Below are 19,267 nucleotides of genomic sequence, written 5' to 3'. Positions count from 1 at the left end.
CTCTACCGAGTGCCCATTCTAGTTATTTTATGTGGAACCCTAACCCTCTTCTTCTTTTTTTATCGGTGGCGCTTTAATTCACCGTTATCTCATCGGTCCCTTCCTCCCTCCGGCCTGTGAAGGGTCTCCTCCACGCACTCGACCCCCGGTGCCGCGCCGAGCGATGCGCGCACCCGACACCGGAAGTCAGGGTCGAGTCGTTGGCGTTCATGAGCACGACAGGAGTGAACCGGCAAAAGACGACAGCAGTTACCGGGGGGGAAGAAGAAGGAGCCGGGTGGACCGATTCCCTGGAAGGAACCGCGTAGCTATGTGCTTGTTGCCGCCGCTCTGATCTCACCCACGTCCCGGTAAGTCGGCCCAACCGGGTTCCGTCGAGTTCGCGGGGCTGTGTGTGAGATCTGTTTCTGATCGGTGGAGCTAACGGGAGCTAACTGGCTAGCTCGCCACATTTAGCCCGTGTTTACGCTGTCCGGTGCCCCGTGGAAACGCGGTTTTTCAAGCTCACTTACGTGCTAAACGTGCTAACGTGTTTCCAGAGATCCGGTTGGAGGACGTTAGCGTTTCCAAACCAACATTTAGTTATCAGAAGATCGGTTGTTTGGTGACGTCGTTAGCAGCAATGGCAGCTAGCGTGCTAACGGCTACCTAGCTCAACTACGCCCCACTAGGCCTCACATTCCTGGGCGACTAACGTCAGTTTCCTCCGGTGCATTGTTCAGCGGGGTTCCGTCGGACGTCCAATACACGCAAGACTCTACGCGGTTCTCCCGGTATTCTGAATATAACAACTACAAAGTTTAGTTAGAGACTCGAGTTAAAAGTTAAGAAGTGACGCTAACGTTGGCTAACTAGCCACCGCTAGCCAGTGAACTAAGTCCTTGTTTTTGCCTCGCGCGTCGTTGTTGAATTGTTCCTCTTTGTTTTCCGTGTTCTTCTTCCTCTCCAGTGTCTTCTGATCACCGCGCGGCGGCCGTCCAGGCGTCGGAGGGCCTCCCAGAGTCCCGGTGTGTCGCGGCGGCCCGCTCCGTCGCCCGGGGAAGAGACGCACACGGGTCTTCTCGCGCGGACCCCGCGGCGCGTGTGACCGGTGTGCGCGTGAGCAGCTCTCCCTATGTGTGTCACCATGGGGGACATCAGCGACCTGGACCGGCAGATCGAGCAGCTCCGACGCTGCGAGCTCATCAAAGAAAACGAAGTCAAAGCACTGTGCGCCAAAGCCAGGTGACCGGGGCGCTTCTCACCTGCGGACCGGCTGAGGAATGCGTCCTTTGTCCAGACGAAACGCTTCTCATCTTGACGCTGCATGCAACATGAAATGTGCTCTACCGGGCCAGAGATAGAGAACACCCCCGTGGTTCTACCGACAGGTGCAACGCATGTGGGAACCTCTGCAACCGTGTTGAAAAACTTTCTCAACAATATTTAATTTCCATTGTAGAAAAAATGCCATGAGGCCGTTATATCAGCACGAGCAGTCAAACGCGTAGATCACATTTTGTTTTATTGATTTATTTTTGTTTATTTGTTCCATGCTTAATTTTTACATTGAGAAATTAAACGGTGTACATTTTAATAAAAACTGGGAAAATTGAGGTGTTCTAAAACCTTTGACCGGTAGAGTGAATACCTTGCTCCCCCCTGTGAGGGCGGCTGCAGCTCGGTGGGGTCAGGGGGTCGTCCTGCAACCCCAAGGTTGTCGGTTCGATCCCTGCTCTCCCATTATTTGCAATTCTAAGTGCCCATGAGCAAGGCACTGAACCCCCGGGTGCATCACTGCAGCCCGCTGCTCCTTAATAACTAAGCATGGGTTAAATGCTGAGAATACATGACTGTACCTGTCCTCTGTTCAATGGCAATGGATTGAATCCAATCCTATGAAATAACAAACTGGAAGTTCACGTATCCTTTTTCTACCCGTCTGTATTTTCAGAGAGATTCTGGTGGAAGAAAGCAATGTTCAGAGAGTCGACTCCCCCGTCACGGTACGCCTCGTGTTCTACGGGCTCCTGTTTGTCGAGACGTGAACTAAACGTTGGTTTAACGTGTCGGTGTGTGTTCTGTCCCCGTAGGTGTGTGGTGATATTCATGGTCAGTTCTATGACTTGAAGGAGCTGTTTAGAGTAAGTTTACACACTATTATTACACTGCCTGGGGGAAACATCGACACACAGATATGAAATGCTCACGTGGGGATTCTTATTTCAGAAGCACAACGCCTTTCAACAAAAGCTTAAATACGTTCTTGCTTGATGCCTTTTTATTAATCTGTGTAAAACCTAGTGGTCTACAACTTAATTGGGCAAAAGATGTGATTAATTGTGCCGGTGTGTCGAGGCCTTTGGTTCCACGCGTATTGTTGACATTATTCAGATGCAGCAAGCTGAAGATGCAAAGCTGAAAAGCTCCCGAACGAATGATTAGATTATGACAATTAAGCATGACAATTGTCTTGTTTAAATATCGTCCTTTGCTTTATCGCAGTTGGTGTTTTAGCATAAGCAATTAATCCAAACCCAGTTAATTAAGGCACCCAGTGGCTCTGTTCCCCCAGGCTGTCTGCTGCGTTCAAATCACGTTGTACTGCGTGGAAAGGGGAGCTTTGGTTAATGGGATTTGTTAGAATGCCGACGTGAGGGTAGAGCACTCTCGTGACGTGGCGGGTCCTGCAGACGTGGTTTAGTAGTCTGATGGAGCCTGCTGGTGGGGAGCAGCCCTCCTGGGGCCGGGTCCTGCTTGATCAAGGTCTAGCTTGATCCAGGTCCTGCTTGATCCAGGTCCAGCTGCTTGATCCAGGTCCTGCTTGATCCAGGTCTAGCTTGATCCAGGTCCAGCTGCTTGATCCAGGTCCAGCTGCTTGATCCAGGTCCAGCTTGATCCAGGTCCAGCTGCTTGATCCAGGTCCAGCAGCTTGATCCAGGTCCAGCTGCTTGATCCAGGTCCAGCTGCTTGATCCAGGTCCTGCTGCTTGATCCAGGTCCCTGTGAACACTCTTTAACCACGTGGTCTCGATTCCCTTCACGCGTCAGGTCGGTGGCGACGTCCCCGAGACAAATTACCTCTTCATGGGCGACTTCGTGGACCGAGGCTTCTACAGCGTCGAGACATTCCTGCTTCTGCTGGCGCTGAAGGTAACGCCCCGAGTCGAGGAACACGCGCGTTAGAGAAATCACTTTTTTGAGAAATGAGAAGAAAAACCGACCCGGCTGCTCCTCTTCTAGGTCCGCTATCCGGACCGGATAACCCTGATCCGGGGGAACCACGAGTCCCGTCAGATCACCCAGGTCTACGGCTTTTACGACGAGTGCCTCCGCAAGTACGGCTCGGTCACGGTGTGGCGGTACTGCACGGAGATCTTCGACTACCTGTCCCTCTCCGCTATCATCGACGGCAAGGTGAGGGGACGCCGACGTTACCGCGGCGATGTTTCTACTCTGATGGCCGGTGGAGTAACTTCCTGTCGTCGCTTGGCCCCGCCCCCTTTGTCCCTCAGATCTTCTGTGTGCACGGCGGCTTGTCTCCCTCCATCCAGACACTGGACCAGATCCGGACCATTGACAGAAAACAGGAAGTTCCCCACGACGGCCCCATGTGTGACCTCCTGTGGTCGGACCCCGAAGGTATGCAGGCGTCCTGGTGATCGCCCGTGTGTTGGCGATGCTCGCGGGAAACTATTTGGAACGTACGCCGCTCCTCTTCAGAGTTTACAACCTGACGCCATCTGGCCACCGGTGTTTGATAGATTTTACGATCAAAGGAGCGTCTGTAAATTGTCGGATAAATACTTTAAAAAAAAGTCCTACACCTCTTTTCAAAGTAAAGCTCCCTTGTTATTTAGTTTTTGGAGGCGGAGCCTGTGTAAGACTCTCTGATCTCTCCCCCTCAGACACCACGGGGTGGGGCGTGAGTCCCCGCGGCGCCGGCTACCTGTTCGGCAGCGACGTGGTGGCGCAGTTCAACGCCGCCAACGACATCCACATGATCTGCCGAGCGCACCAGCTGGTCATGGAGGGCTACAAGTGGCACTTCAATGAGACGGTGCTCACCGTGTGGTCGGCGCCCAACTACTGCTACAGGTACGTCGAGGCGGGAGAACGCGCCGCGGACCAAGAGCGTCGGCGTCAACGCCAGATGTCAGTCGGCAGCCGCGTCATCTGCCCGTATAAAGATTGATTCCTTCTCATTGTTTTTGGAACTAATTTAATGTTTTTGGAAGATGTGCTCCGTACCTTTCATGGATTATACCATTAATGTTGTATTTCAGTGTATTTCCGTCAGTCGTTTACACACAGAAGACACTCGGGGGGGGGGGGGGGGGGGGGGGGTTTGATTTCTATATTAGGCGAGGATTTACATCCTGTTTTTATCGTCTCTTGCTTCTGCCCGTTGGGGAGACAGTTTGGTTTACTCGGGTGATCGCTGTTCCTCTTCGTCTCACCTTTCAAACGAGACCAGCCGCGTGCGGTCGAGGAGCGAGTCCTGGCTTAGTTTCTGGGTTTGAGGAGCTGGTGTTCTGTGACGGGCCGTTCAGGCAGGCGTCCTAACCCGTCGCTCCGTCTCTCTCTGGTCACTCAGGTGCGGAAACGTGGCGGCCATCTTGGAGCTGGACGAGCATCTACAGCGGGAGTTCATCATATTCGAGGCGGCGCCACAGGAGACCAGAGGCATCCCCTCCAAGAAGCCAGTAGCTGACTATTTCCTGTGAGCTCCCCCCCCCCCCAGTGGACGGCTACGACGTGTCCGAGGGGAAGAACCAGCCTCCGGTACCATTTCACACCAGCCGCCCTCCATCCCCCGTCGGACTGAACTCGGAGCAGTTAGACACAAACGGGCCCCACCCCCGGGTTTCTGCTGCGCTGCACTTCGGGGTCACTGTGAAGGGCGTCGAGGTCTTCGCCTCCATCGTTTCCTTTCTCCCCTCGCCCTCCTCAACCATTTCTCTCTCCGCCCGCTGTAGATACGACCCCCCCCCCCCCCCCCCCCTGACCTGAGCTTCACCCATTCATGTAGAGTTATTTTTCTTCTTCATTTTTAAATATTTTCAGATGTAGGAAGTGAAACGATTCTGTAACTTCAAGGGAAACGTTGCTGCTTTTCAACGTGTGTGTGTGTGTGTGTGTGTGTGTGTGTGTGTGTGTGTGTGTGTGTGTGTGTGTGTGTGTGTGTGTGTGTGTGTGTGTGTGTGTGTGTGTGTGTGTGTGTGTGTGTGTGTGTGTGTGTGTGTGTGTGTGTGTGTGTGTGTGTGTGTGTGTGTGTGTGTGTGTGTGTGTGTGTGTGTGTGTGTGTGTGTGTGTGTGTGTGTGTGTGTGTGGCTCTGAACACACACACTTGCAGCTGGTTGAAAGCGGGCAGCGTGTCCCGTGAAGATATTCCTTCAAAGCATTTACATTTCCTTTGTTTTTGATTTTTTTGTTTTGTTTAATTGTCGCTGCCAGGATTAAATGCAGGATGATGTCGTCCCCTCTTCTGTTCTTCTGTTCTCCGCGATGTGCGTCTATTTAACCCCCCAGTGCTGCTCAGCGTCCTCACCAGTGCCAGACACACAACTGGCCCACAGGAGTCATTATATTCATAGTTTTCTCTTAATTCCTTTTAATCTACAAATCACTGTAGGTCTGTCAATTTTGATATTGTGAGAATAAAGTTTTTGTATCAATGCATTTCTTCTTCAGGTGTGGTTTAATGTGCCGACCTCACACTAATGAGTTTAATTAACCATCACATATAATTTCACCGTCTGTCGTCATCGTTGATCAGAGGACGAGGTCACGACGTCTGGATTCTGTTGGACTGAAACGACACTAATGGACAAAAGATAAAGGTACTACATACGTTACGTTATGGTGCGTTCAGGCTCTGTTCAGTGAAAATGAGTATTGGGTGAAGGTTATGAGTTAGTAAGATTATAAATTAATGAGGTTATGAGTTAGTGAGATAAATTAATGAGTTAGTGAGATTAAAAATTAATGAGGTTATGAGTTAGTAAGATTAGGAGGTTATAAATTAATAAGGTTATGAGTTAGTTAGGTTATAAATTAATGAGTTAGTGAGGTTATAAATTAGTGAGATAAATTAATAAGGTTGTTAGGTTATAAATTAGTGAGGTTATGAATTAATGAGATGAGTTAGTGAGGTTATGAGTTTGAGGTTATAAATTAGTGAGGTTATGAGTTAGTAAGATTAGGAGGTTATAAATTAGTGAGAAAAATTAATAAGGTTATGAGTTAGTTAGGTTATAAATTAGTGAGGTTATAAATTAATGAGGTTATGAGTTAGTGAGATTACAAATTAGTGAGGTTATAAATTAATGAGGTTATGAGTTAGTGAGATTATAAATTAATGAGGTTATGAGTTAGTGAGATTAAAAATTCATGAGGTTATGAGTTAGTAAAATTAGGTTATAAATTAGTGAGATACATTTATGAGTTTGTGAGGTTATAAATTAGTGAGATTATAAATTAATGAGGTTATGAGTTAGTAAGATTATGAGTTAGCACGTTTAGTTAATGAGGTTATGAGTTAGTGAGGTAAATTATAACGTAATCCTGATTGTGTTCAAATGTAATCACTAGGGCTGTCAATCGATTAAAAAAAATTAACTAATTAATCGCACATTTTGAAATTCATTAATCGCGATTAAAAGTTGTTTTTTCGTCTAAAGACTAAATCTTCTAAATGAACGAGTAATCCCTTCAGACAGCGTGTATTTCAGACACTTGTTTAATTGTATTTGTTTTTAAAGACAAAACTTCACACAGAGCTGTGTTTTCAAAGAGGCTCCTAGGGAGGTATTTAATATCGTGGATGATGAATTGTTTCTTCAGTGAAACATCCAGATTAGTCAGAAAAGGTGTATTAGAGACCCCATTGGTCCTGTCATCTTTAACACTGAACAACAGCAGAACCAGTGGCCTTGGTAACTGACAAATATGTCACGTTAACCCTCTGGAGGCTGGGCTCATTTTCTCCATTTTACAAAAAAATGTAAATTCACCTTTTAAAGGCTTTTGCATGTGACACATCCCAGTGTTTCCCCCACCATTCTATCAGCATATATTCAGCATGTCATTCTGTCTCCACGTGTCGGTCACTCTTCTCTCTCCGTCTCGCGCGCCGCAGAGCTCCATGCCGGCGTGTCTGCGCGCGCATCGGGGCGGAGCAACAACAACAAAAAGTCACCTGCACCTTCCGCCCCGCGTCACCGACACGTCGCCCGATGTTTCTCTGTGAATATCGAGGAGCAGACGGGACGGGAGGAAGGAGGCGGACTGCCGCGGCTTGACACTCAGGAGTGCAACAACTTCAACGACACCGGAAGTAAACAAAGTTGCGTTAATTGCGGTAAAATATTTTAGTGCGTTAATCTCGGCCAAATTAATCGCATAGATTAACGCTGACAGCCCTAGTAATCACGTAAAATGTAAAGTGGGTCAGAGACTTGAAGACATAAAGTAGTTTGAAGGAACATAAATGGATATTGAAGATGAATTATGAGCTGTTTAAATTAGCTTGAATCATAATACCTCATTCAAATTAATATTTCCGGACTTGAGTTTTGTTTTAATGATGAATAAAATCCACTATACATTATTTTAACATTGAGGTTGATGGTTTACAGACTTTTAGATGTTTATCTGCCAATAAACATCTTCAGCACATTCAAAAAACCAGATCAGGCATCTCAAAGTTATATTTTAGCCTCTTTTCTTCTTTGTGTTGACCCGAGTTCAGACCTCGAACTACCGCGCTTTTGTTTAACCTTTCAAAAATAAAAGTCTGATTTAACTTAAAGAGGAAGTAGATTAAAACGTCTATAAGTTATTCAAACAATACAATATAAAAAGCATACACAAAGAAACAATAAGGCAGATACAAAAATAGGCAAACACAAAACAAAAAAACTCTCATGGGGTTATTTTACAGTTTTACTTTTAACTTCTGTTAAAAAATGTCTTAATGTGATTTTAATATCCATCCTCTCTGGAGGATCGTCCTTCATGTTGGGAAACAAACCATACCCAGCTCTTAAAATCCGGGTTATGAGGTAATTCACATGAATGAGTGCACGAGTATCATTAAGTTAAAGACACCCACAACGGGGCGCGCGTAAGCCACGCCCACCTGGTTGACCAATGAGAACAGGGGGGGGGGTACCTGTTTGAGTACCATAACCATAAAGTTAAATGAAGTGTCTTGACGCTCATATTCCTCACAGGGGCTCAACGGACGTGTGGAATCAAAGCTGCGCACCTGGTGGCGCTCTCACCTGAAAGCTGTTTTTTCTGGCTCGACACCAAGAAAGCCCCGTGTTCGAGAGTCAAGCGACACTGAACGCAACACACCCGGAAATACCTGCTCACGGTCTCCGGTGTGTCGTTGGCGCGGGACGTGAACTCCACAGGTAGATTGACGTGTTTTTTTACGAGGAAACTTTATGACCTTTTTTATGATTTAGTTTTAATGAATTTGTTCGTAATGTGTGATGCAATGTTCTCACGTGGCGTCTCTCGTTGGGTCGCCACGCGCAGCTGCACGCGCGTTAAAAGCTGCACGCGGGTCCGCGGGGGAAGCATCCGCGAGCCGGACGCACGCGCCGCGGCGCGTTTGATGTGAACTGGGTTTGGACCGAGTTAATTCGTTTAGGCAACAGAAGTGTTGGGGAGTCATTTTATCGTAATCCTCATGTATAACTTAAACCTAACATCATCGGATTAGTTAACCACACGTCAAAGTAATCTGATCCACTCCAGATTACGGAGAACATTTCATATTATATATCGTCATAATGAGGCACGTGCACAGATAGAGCCCTAGTGGTGCTCAAGCACCAGCCCTTTTGCCCTGGATGAGAAAAGTGCCCTTTTTGCTGGAGCCCACTTTTTTTTCTTCATTAATAAGTATTTAAGAATAAAAATAGTCTCTGTCATCAAGTCCTCCCAAATGTGTTTGGATATCTGTCGGGGCATTTATTGGAGTTCTTGTGAGAATTTCGCCCCGACATGCTCCGCGGCGCTCAGGAGCCCCAGCCGCGCCCCAGCCCCCCCCCCCGCCGCGCCCCTCCCTCCTCCTCCTCCTCCACTTCCTCCTCCGTGCAGTGCTCCTCGCGCCACCAAACGGGTTCACCTCCTTCTCCTCTGACCCGCAGCATCAGACAAACAGGTCACGAGTCATGACGGTGTTTGTCCCCTGACGTTGTTTGGTGATAAATTAACCACAACTGAAAATATTACGTCTCAACTGGTCCGACGTTTCCTAAAAAAAATAAACAAACACAAATTCCCGAAATCCGTGATTTCAAAGCCTAGTCCAGCTGTTTACTGACGTCATGTTTGAGAGAGAGAGAGATCTGTTTTATAAATGCCATTTAGACAATTTCGATAGTATGTTGAATTTATTAATTCATTTTATAAATGTCACAATAATTCACAGCTAGAACAGAGCAGCTAAACTATGCTAACAATAGCTCTCGGTGTCATGCTATCCATGTGCCACATTGTTTTATGTGGTATGTTTCTCTTTGTTTTGTCTGTTCCAGTTTTACAAAGATCAATCTTGTATGAGTAATTGCAGAGGGTGAAAAGAGTAAACGCAAGAAAAAACAACACTTGTAATAGCTTCTTACGAACCAAGAGTGATGTCATGCTGGGAAATATCAGATTGAGGCCTTATAACGTTTTTACAGAAGTTTGATATTTCCCGGCATGACCGAACGGTCGAGGTTAGTACGTTGTTTATTATATGGCATGTTTGGCTCCTATTATTTTGTAAATAAATTGTAATTGTTAATAGAAAACATGTCATTTTGTTCAACTCATGTCTTCTCACGACACAATGTGTTTCAAGTGTTGCTAGCAACCAACTCCTTAACTTGGAAAAATCATTTTGGTGATGGGTGCCCTTTTTTTTGGTTTGAGCACCTGCCCCCCAAAATGTCTGTGCACGTGCCTGTTCATAATATACATTCTGAGTATCTTTGAAGCAGCTTTTTGAGAATCGGCTCAGGTGAACCTGGTTCACTGGCCTGGAGGAACCGGGTTCAGCAGGACCGAGCTCTGGCATGGAGTACCCTCATGGAGGACCCTCTAAATCCAGTTAGTCCGGCTTTTACTGGAGAAACCAGATGGAACCGAAAATGACCATAAAGTACTGAATGATGACATCATGCTGAATAGAAGAAGACTTGAAACTAGAGACTGAGACATAAACTCATGTTTACAATGTTTACTGAGGGAATACATCAAGAGAGAAGTAGTCATTATATAAACTTCTATACAACCAGAGGAGCCCCCTGGTGGTCAGGAGAGAGAATGCAGCTTTAACACATGAAGCATAGACTTCTATACAACCAGAGGAGTCGCCCCCTGGTGGTCAGGAGTGAGAATGCAGCGTTAACACATGAAGCATATACTTCTATACAACCAGAGGAGTCGCCCCCTGGTGGTCAGGAGAGAGAATGCAGCTTGAAGTTTAGACTTCACGTGTTAAATGTCTCCACGGTGAAGTTTTGTTTCTGTGTTGACAGGATGGAAACCCAGAGTCAGGTCGTGGCCCGGCTGCGGTCGGCGTTTGGTTCCGGCGTCACGATCCCGGTGGCGTTTCGCTTGAATCAGCTGTCAGAGCTCATGTCCATGATCACCGACAACGAGGAGCAGATTCTAGTTGCTCTGCACAAAGACCTCGGAAAGGTGAGACGCACAGACCCGTGCACTACCTTCTAACTGCTGAAGGTGTTTGAAGCACGTCACATGACTTGTTTGGTCCCCCCCCCCCTTGTTCTCATTGTTCAGCCGAAGTTTGAGGCCATCATGTCCGAGGTTGACATCGTGGTCAACGAGCTGCACCACGCCATCGCTAACCTGAGCAGCTGGATCCAGCCGGACTACGTCTCCAAAAACCTGGTGGGCACGACGCCTGACTTATCACAACTGAAGGGTTCACAAATGCATATTTATGTTATTACTATTATCTATCTTTTTTTTATTGTTCAAATTTGTTCGTGGAAAATATTTTCAATTCCCAAAGTTAAAGGTAAACACGACGACTGCTGAGAATTATTTTGTCTCTTATTTATTTTATTTATTCATTATTTCATCAGGTGTAATTTCCTTTTTAAATAGTTTTATAAGACATTTCTTATCTTTAAACCCTTTCAGGCCACGAAGCTGGACGACTGCTTTGTGCGCCGGGAGGCGCTGGGCGTGGTGCTGATCATCGGGCCGTGGAACTACCCCCTGCACCTCCTCCTGCTGCCCCTGGTCTCAGCCATCGCTGCAGGTATCGCCCAGGCCACGCCCACAATCACCACGATTGCACCGTGCGGATTGCGGCGCTTGACATCTGTGTCGTTTTTATTTAATGTTTGTAATGTTACAATCAAATGAAAATGCAAACTGTTGTTCAGCCTCTCGGTCTCTTCCGCCTACCGGGCCAAACGTCCTCACCCGAGTGTTTCCTGCTGAACCGCTTCGTGTTCACACGCCATCGGATGGAAATCTAATTGTCTGGAATGTAAACCTGATGGATCCTCAGATCCACATTCTGTTCTCGAGAGATAACACGTCTTTACTTCATATCCATTCCCTCCTGTAAAGAGTTATTATCGGTGCTCGTTTATCTTCTTTTGAAGAAGGACACCCTGAATGTCTGCTTCAGTTCCGCCGGTCTGAAGAAACGTAGCCCGGAGCACTCTTAGTAGACGAGGTCTTTTATCAGAGAGACGGCCGAGCGCCGAGGGGCTGACTCTGGGTTTAAACGTTTATTAAAACACCTTTTATATGAAACGTGAAGAAGTCACTCGGTGCTGTCGTTGCTGACGATGCTGGTGTTTCCAACCAGGAAATTGTGCCGCCATCAAGCCGTCGGAGGTCAGCGCCCACACAGACCAGCTGATGGCTGAGCTCATCCCTAAATATTTGTCTCAGGTAAAGCACATTTGTATATATTTTTTTATATATATAAATGTTTTATATGTACATATTTTATATAATTTAAATATATATTTCATGTATATATTTACTTTATATATTTATTTTATATATATGTATATATTTAATTAATATATACATTTATTTTATATATATACATATAAATATATGTTTTGTTTGTAAAATATATATACAGATATATATTTTTAATATATATATTTATATGGATATATTTATTGTATATTTTTATATATATTTTATGTATATATACATAATTTTAAAAATAAATAAAATAATCTATAAATATCTACTGGTCTCTCTCTCTCTCTCTCTCTCTGTGACAGGACTGCTACACGGTTGTTCGTGGTGGAGCCGAGGAGACCACGACACTTCTGCTCAACCGCTTTGACCACATCTTCTACACGGGTACGCGCCTCTTGACGGAGCTGGTTGTCGACGTAAACACACGCACTGGTCCAAACACCCAAATAATCACAAATACAACAAACATCACAATAACAGACGAGTCGGTGAGAAGTCTCTCAGCGGGGGGGGGCAAACGTGCCATATAATTAAATCTTTGGTCAGATTTCAGCTGCGTGACACTTCTAGTGATGAGTAAAGTGAGATAATTTAACATAATAAACATGTTAAATTAAATGTATTGAAGTTACACAGTTTCTACCTATACAGATATTTGTTCATTTCCCCCTGAAATAAATCAACATTTTAATTTGATGACCCGTTTCCACTTCGGATCCTTCTCTCTTCAGGTTCTCAGACGGTGGCGCGCATCATCCTGCAGGCCGCCGCAGTCCACTTGACCCCGGTGACCTTGGAGCTGGGCGGCAAGTGTCCGTGCTTCATCTACGGCCGGGTGAACATCGCGGCCGCCGCCCGCCGCCTGGCGTGGTCCAAGTTCTTCAACGCCGGCCAGAGCTGCGTGGCGCCGGACTACGTGCTGTGCTCGCCCGCCACCAGGGACGCCCTGCTGCCCGAGCTGCGCCAGACCCTGGAGGAGTTCTACAGCCGGGACCCCCAGACCAGCCCCGACCTGTCCCGCATCGTGTCGGCCCGGCACTGGACCCGCCTGATGGCGCTGCTCAAGAGGTCCGCTGGCGAGGTCGTGTTGGGAGGAGAGAGCGACCAGCAGGACAAGTACATCGGTGGGTTAGGGTCAACGACTCTTATATATTATTAAAAGATTAGCTTTTGTGTTAAATATCAACGGTTAGAGTTTAAGTTGACTTTTGTGTCCAAAGCTTCATTCTCTCTCCTGACCACCAGGGGGCATCTCCTCTGGTTGTATAGAAGTCTATGCTTCATGTGTTAAGGTTGTATTCTCTCTCCTGTGTTTTTGCCGATCTGATATTCCTCTTCTTCACGTCCTCCATCAGCTCCCACAGTGTTGGTGGGCGTTGCCGAGGACGACGCTCTGATGGCGGAGGAGATCTTCGGCCCCATCCTGCCCATCATCACCGTGGAGTCTCTGGAGGACGGCATCGCCTTCATCAACCGCCAGGAGAAGCCGCTGGCGCTCTACGTCTTCTCCGACGAGGCCGCCGTAAGAGAGAGAGCTGCTGGACGCCATGTCGCCTGTGATTGATGTCATGTGTTTGATGTCTCGTGTGTTTGATGTATCGTATGTTTGATGTCCTGATGTCTCGTGTGTTACATGTCCTCCTCCTCTACCTGAAGGTGGTGAACACGGTTCTGGAGAAGACCAGCAGTGGAGGGTTCTGCTCCAACGACGGCATCATCCACATGTGCCTGCCCACCCTGCCCTTCGGAGGTGTAGGTAGGTCGTGAAGCTCCGCCCACTTCCCCGTTTCCCCAAAGTTTCCTCCCTGCTGGAGAGATTTGGGATTTTAGGGAACTGTTGGACGTTTGGTGTCTTCATGTCCCGGGTCAACCGAAGATCACTCGATTAATTAACCGCGTACTTTTTAAAAGTAGAAATATGGTTGCCATTTTGGTTTTTCCCACATTTTTTTTTTTTTAGATATAAAGTATAATATAAATTCAGTTTATTTGTATAGCCCATTTTCCCAAAGTACAAATTTGTCTGAGTGCTTTACATGACATGTCATTTAGCAGACGCTTTTATCCAAAGCGACTTACAATAAGTGCATTTCAACCTAGAGTACAAACTAAGAACAACAAGAATACAGGAAGTAACATTTCCTCAACATAGTCGAACTACAAAAGTACCATATTGAAGTGCAAATCTGTGTTTTAATCCAGCTATAGTCTAAAGGTGTGTTTTCAGTCTCCGGCGGAAGATGTAGAGACTTCCTGATGTCAGTGGGGACTCGTTCCACCACTGAGGAGCCAGGACAGCAAACAGTCTGGATGTAGAGTGGTTAGCTCGAGGTGCAGGAGTCACAAGTCGATTGGCTGTTGCCAAGCGGAGGGAACGTGCCGGGGTGTACGGTGTGACCATATCCCGGATGTAGACGGGGCCCGATCCGTTCAGAGCATGGTACGCCAGAACCAGTGTTTTGAAGCGGATGCGAGCAGCCACCGGTAACCAGTGGAGAGAGCGGAGGAGCGGAGTGGTGTGGGTGAATTTCGGGAGGCTGAAGACCAGTCGAGCTGCTGCATTCTGGATGAGCTGCAGAGGTCGGATGGCCTTAGCAGGTAGACCAGCCAGGAGGGAGTTGCAGTAGTCAAGGCGTGAAATGACCAGAGCCTGGATCAGAACCTGTGCCGCCTTCTGAGTAAGAAGAGGCCGTGTTCTCCTGATGTTGTGCAGCATGTACCTACAGGAACACGTCGTCACAGCGATGTTGGCCGTCAGGGAGAGTTGACTGTCGAGTGTCACCCCGAGGTTCCTGGCAGTCAGGGTAGGGGCCAACACAGAGCTGTTGAAGGTGATAGTCAGGTCATGGGTGGGGGAGCCTTTCCCTGGAAGGAATAGTAGCTCAGTCTTGTCAGGGTTGATCTTCAGGTGGTGAGCAGACATCCACTGAGAGATGTCGGTCAGACAGACAGAGACTCGTGCCGCCACCTGTGTTTCGGCCGGTGGAAACGAGAAGATCAGTTGGGTGTCATCAGCATAGCTATGGTAGGAGAAGCCGTGCGAACGAATGACAGAGCCGAGAGAATTTGTGTACAGAAAGAAGAGGAGGGGACCCAGGACGGAGCCTTGAGGAACCCCAGTAGTGAGAGGACAAGGATCAGACACAGATCCTCTCCAAGTTACCCGGTAAGTGCGGTCGTTAAGGTAGGAAGAGAAAAGAGCGAGTGCAGTGCCTGAGATCCCCAGGTCCTGAAGAGAAGAGATCAGGATCTGGTGGTTCACGGTGTCAAATGCTGCAGAAAGGTCTAGAAGGATAAGGACAGAGGAGAGAGAGGCTGCTCTAGCAGTGTGAAGCTGCTCAGCAAGGATGCCAGTCTCTGTCGAGTGGTGAGGGTCAAGAAGGCTGTTACTGTGGAGATAGGCGGACACTTGGTTAAAGAGAGCTCGCTCCAGAGTTTTGGAGAGAAAAGGAAGAAGAGAGACCGGTCTGTAGTTGCTGACTTCAGACGGGTCGAGCGTGGGTTTCTTCAGGAGAGGGTTGACTCTCGCCTCCTTCAGAGAGTTAGGGAAACAGCCAGTTGAGAGGGAGCTGTTAATAAGATGGGTGAGGAAGGTCAGAAGGTCAGGAGCAATAGCCTGGAGAATGGGAGACGGGACGGGGTCAAGGGCGCAGGTGGTCGGTCGAGCGGAGGTCACCAAGCTAAGAACTTGATTGGGAGACAAGGGGGTGAAAGAGGAAAGAGAGGGGGATGAAGAAGTTAGTTGCTGAGGTGATAGAAGATGGATTAGTAAAGGAGGCGCGGATGTCGTCTATCTTGTTTGTAAAGTAGTCGACAAAGTGGCTCGGCAAAAGGGTGGAAGGAGGAGGGGGACAGGGGAGATCAAGGAGGTTGGAAAAGCTAGAGAAGAGTTTTTTGGGGTTAGAGAAGGAAGACTGAATTTTGGTCAGGTAGAACGAGCTTTTGGCTGCAGAGAATGAGGAGAGGAGAGATTGATAGAAGAGCAGGTCTTCCGCTTGATTCGATTTGCGCCATTTCCTTTCCGTCGCTCGCAGGGTGGCTCTCTCGGCGCGCACCGAGTCCGACAACCACGGAGCCGGAGAGGATTTCCGAACCGGTCGTGTCTTAAAAGGACAAAGAGAATCAAGAGATGAAGACAGGGAAGAGAGGAGAGTGTCTGTGGCAGAGTTAGGCTGCATGAGTGAGAAGGAGCCAGTTGAGGGGAGAGCAGATAGGACAGAGGAGGCCAGGGAGGAGGACAGAGGGTGCGAATGTTGCGCCGTACAGGTGCAGAGTCTGTAGATATGGGTGGGTTGTCAGTGCCATAGAGCGAGAGAGAGTAAGAGATGAAGAAGTGGTCAGAGACATGGAGAGGAGTTACAGTGAGGTTGGAGGTAGAGCAGTTTCTTGTGAAAATGTAGTCAAGGCGGTTGCCGGCTTTGTGAGTGGGAGGGGAGGGACTGAGTGAGAGGTCAAAGGAAGACAGTAAGAGTAAGAGATCACATGACTTCTCTGTCTGGATGTTAAAGTCACCCAGAAGGATGAGCGGGGGGCCGTGTTCCGAGAAGTTCGATAAGAGGGCGTCTAGCTCTTCCAAGAAATCTCCCAAAGAACCAGGGGGACGGTAGAGAACAACAATGTGAAGTTGAACCGGATGAGTAACCGTCACCGCATGGAACTCAAAAGTCAGTGGGATAAAGAGTGGAAGCGGGTAGGGAGAGAAACACCATGTGGGTGAGATGAGTAAACCTGCACCTCCACCCCGACCAGAGGGTCTGGGTGTGTGGCTAAAGGAGAAGGCAGAGGAGAGAGCAGCTGGGGTAGACGTGTTGTCTGCTGTGATCCAGGTCTCAGTGAGAGCCAGGAAGTCAAGCGACTGCTCCATGGAAAAGCCAGAGATGAAACCGGCCTTGCGGTTGGCTGACTGACAGTTCCAGAGGCCTCCTGTGACCAGATGCTGGGTGTGAGTAGAACGGGTAGGAAGGAGAACCGAGGAGGGGTTCCGGTACATGAATGAACGAGTCCTATAGTAACTACGAGTAGAGATACGCACAGGTATGGAAAATACACACATATTCAAAAATGGTGAAATACTCAGCCACCCACGAAGACTCCAACGGAAGACTCCTATGTCTTTGTCCTCCGAGTCTTCGTCACGATGACGCTAAAGACCCCATCCGGTTATGAGCCCAAGTTGGTGCCGATTACCTCCAGCCGCGTTGACCCCGCCCCTTGGCCGTTGGTATTCAAATGACACTCAATTGAAACCAGGTGATGAGCGCTCGTCCAATCAGTGAAGATTCAGGTGTCGGGACACACGCGTTACAATCTGTACACATAGACATCCTTGTCCCACATCCCTAGTATCTGAACTGGATTTCTGAAGAAACTAAAAAAAGAGTTCCAAGTCCCCAGTAGATGGAGATGTATGACAAACGACAATTACAGAATAAAATATATACATACTACATAATGTCGTCGCACGTCAGCAAAATTAAATGTAACGACATAAGAATAAATGCTTTAATACAAATAGAGGTTTATATTTTAGTTGATCCCTTTGAATTTGAGGCAGGACTCAAGACGTGTTTAATGGGATGAAAATATCACGTGATGACATTTCTGGACAGACGTTGGTGTGAACGTCACCGGTCATCTTACACGGTACTTATCTTCCAAGTCTCGTGTATCCCGTCTCCTAACATGAGTCTGACCCATTGAAGTAGCCGCTCGGTGTTCTGTCCCCCCCCCCCCAGGTGCCAGCGGGTTCGGCAGCTACCACGGCCGCTGGGGCTTCGAGACGTTCAGCCACCGGCGCGCCGTCATGCTGCGCGGCTGGACGCTGGAGCGGCTCAACGGGCTGCGCTACCCGCCGTACCGCGAGGACAAGCTGAGCTGGCTGCGCTGGACCATGTCGGCCAAGAGCAGCTGCTCCATCATGTGACCACGGAGCAGCTGCTGCATCATGTGACCACGGAGCAGCCGCTCCGTCGTGTGACCACGGAGCAGCGGCTCCATCATGTGACGACGCGTGTGGATGGAATTGTCCGGGGGAATTGGGATCAATCGCGCTTTATTTAGTTGTATATGTTACACACAGCTTTCAGATTATGTACAACTCTGTATTTTAATTAGGGATGGGTATCGTTTGGGTTTTTTCCGATAACGGTGCCTGAACCGATACTTTTTTTTAAAAACGCACAATGACATTAAAAACCTCTTTGGCCATATTCCCTGTAGAAGCCGTTATCATGGAGCACCGACACACAACGGATATCAGACTGTTAACATACACAATACATGTTCGCCATTATATGATGTATATATAGTCATGTGCAGACTTTATAGGGTTAATCCTGTCACTGTTTTGATGGGCAGAGAACAACCAATCAGAGGGACTGAAGATGACACGTGACACATATAGTTTTGCTTCTGACAGCCAGTTACACTGAAACAAAGTGACGTCCCACGGTCTTTATTCCTCCGTCATTATATTCCCGGTAACACCGGGTATACAGCCGGGACCGCTGGACATCAACACATCTGCTAGCAGACTGTCACGCTCGTAGCTCGTGTTAGCTACGAGCTAGCGCTAGCTTAAGCATGGTTATAATGGCTAATTTATTATTTCTTGGCCTACTTCTATGAATGCAAGACTTGCAATCAACGTTCCGGTACTAATCTGTGTTCCGGCTGCTCGTCATCATCGGTCTCCCCGTCGCGTCCAGCCTGACGCTGGTGTGCTCCACACGGCGCAGCCTCCGCTGTCAGTTAAATATGAGAGGCTCGTAACCTGCTGACAGGCGGAGTCACCACAGAAGTTCACAATAGTTCTTTTCAATGTCAATCGGCTCAGGCACCGGAAAGAAGCACCGAAATGTGCGTTGCGTTTCGGTCCGGGTAATACCGGTTGTATTGGCACCGATTTCCGGTATCCAACCCTAATTTTTATGCAATAATTATATTGATAAAGCCGTCTCGACTCCACGGCCCGCCTGCCTTCATCGACAGCGTTATTGTTTTTAATAACCTCACTCCATCGTTTTTGTTCATTTGCTTTCACCGTCTGCAGATATTTACGTGTGTGTTGTGAAATGCTGTAAATACATTATATTGTCAATCTGTGAGTCTCCATTCTTCTAGAGATGAATTTCAGACCGTTGTCACGAACAAGCCGTTTACATTTTTGGGGGAACTGTGGGTCAGAATTATCACATTTATTCATCAAAAGAGGACGTCCTGAAAAAAGATGGCGACTGTCAGAAGAGCAGCTGAGGTCACTGAAGGTCAACCTGTATGGGGAGTCAAAAAGATGTCCGCCT

The 19,267-nt window shown here is 47.8% G+C and overlaps 2 protein-coding genes across 2 annotated transcripts; both read left to right on the top strand.

Moving 5' to 3' along the window:
- The first annotated feature begins 108 nt into the window (after positions 1–108).
- LOC130188193 (serine/threonine-protein phosphatase 4 catalytic subunit B) lies at positions 109–5,190 on the top strand. The gene is made up of 9 exons (XM_056406390.1): positions 109–350; positions 950–1,224; positions 1,934–1,985; positions 2,073–2,123; positions 3,030–3,131; positions 3,222–3,395; positions 3,494–3,620; positions 3,887–4,076; positions 4,576–5,190. Exons 2-9 carry the CDS (start codon positions 1,115–1,117, stop codon positions 4,703–4,705), a joined length of 936 nt encoding a protein of 311 aa, XP_056262365.1. The 5' UTR covers positions 109–350; positions 950–1,114; the 3' UTR covers positions 4,706–5,190.
- A 3,025-nt stretch (positions 5,191–8,215) lies between these two features.
- Positions 8,216–19,067, top strand: aldh3b1 (aldehyde dehydrogenase 3 family, member B1). Its single transcript, XM_056407496.1, has 10 exons — positions 8,216–8,401; positions 10,523–10,685; positions 10,788–10,898; positions 11,154–11,274; positions 11,836–11,921; positions 12,269–12,350; positions 12,698–13,090; positions 13,322–13,488; positions 13,623–13,722; positions 17,702–19,067. The coding sequence occupies exons 2-10, from the start codon at positions 10,524–10,526 to the stop codon at positions 17,887–17,889; spliced, it is 1,410 nt and encodes a 469-aa protein (XP_056263471.1). The 5' UTR covers positions 8,216–8,401; position 10,523; the 3' UTR covers positions 17,890–19,067.
- Positions 19,068–19,267: the final 200 nt, after the last annotated feature.

The sequence above is a fragment of the Pseudoliparis swirei genome, chromosome 23 (genome assembly GCF_029220125.1).
Source record: "Pseudoliparis swirei isolate HS2019 ecotype Mariana Trench chromosome 23, NWPU_hadal_v1, whole genome shotgun sequence".
Classification (NCBI taxonomy): domain Eukaryota; kingdom Metazoa; phylum Chordata; class Actinopteri; order Perciformes; family Liparidae; genus Pseudoliparis; species Pseudoliparis swirei.
The sequence above is the reverse complement of the archived record's forward strand: the minus strand, read 5'-3'. Positions and strand labels throughout refer to the sequence as shown.

Bases quoted from the DNA above. Each gene is read 5' to 3' on its own strand.
- LOC130188193 (XM_056406390.1), top strand. From the start codon at position 1,115: ATGTGTGTCACCATGGGGGACATCAGCGACCTGGACCGGCAGATCGAG. The intron at 3,132-3,221 runs GTAACGCCCCGA...CTCCTCTTCTAG, and splicing joins TGCTTCTGCTGGCGCTGAAG to GTCCGCTATCCGGACCGGAT. The intron at 3,621-3,886 runs GTATGCAGGCGT...TCTCCCCCTCAG, and splicing joins CCTGTGGTCGGACCCCGAAG to ACACCACGGGGTGGGGCGTG.
- aldh3b1 (XM_056407496.1), top strand. From the start codon at position 10,524: ATGGAAACCCAGAGTCAGGTCGTGGCCCGGCTGCGGTCGGCGTTTGGT. The intron at 10,686-10,787 runs GTGAGACGCACA...CTCATTGTTCAG, and splicing joins TGCACAAAGACCTCGGAAAG to CCGAAGTTTGAGGCCATCAT. The intron at 11,275-11,835 runs GTATCGCCCAGG...GTTTCCAACCAG, and splicing joins GGTCTCAGCCATCGCTGCAG to GAAATTGTGCCGCCATCAAG.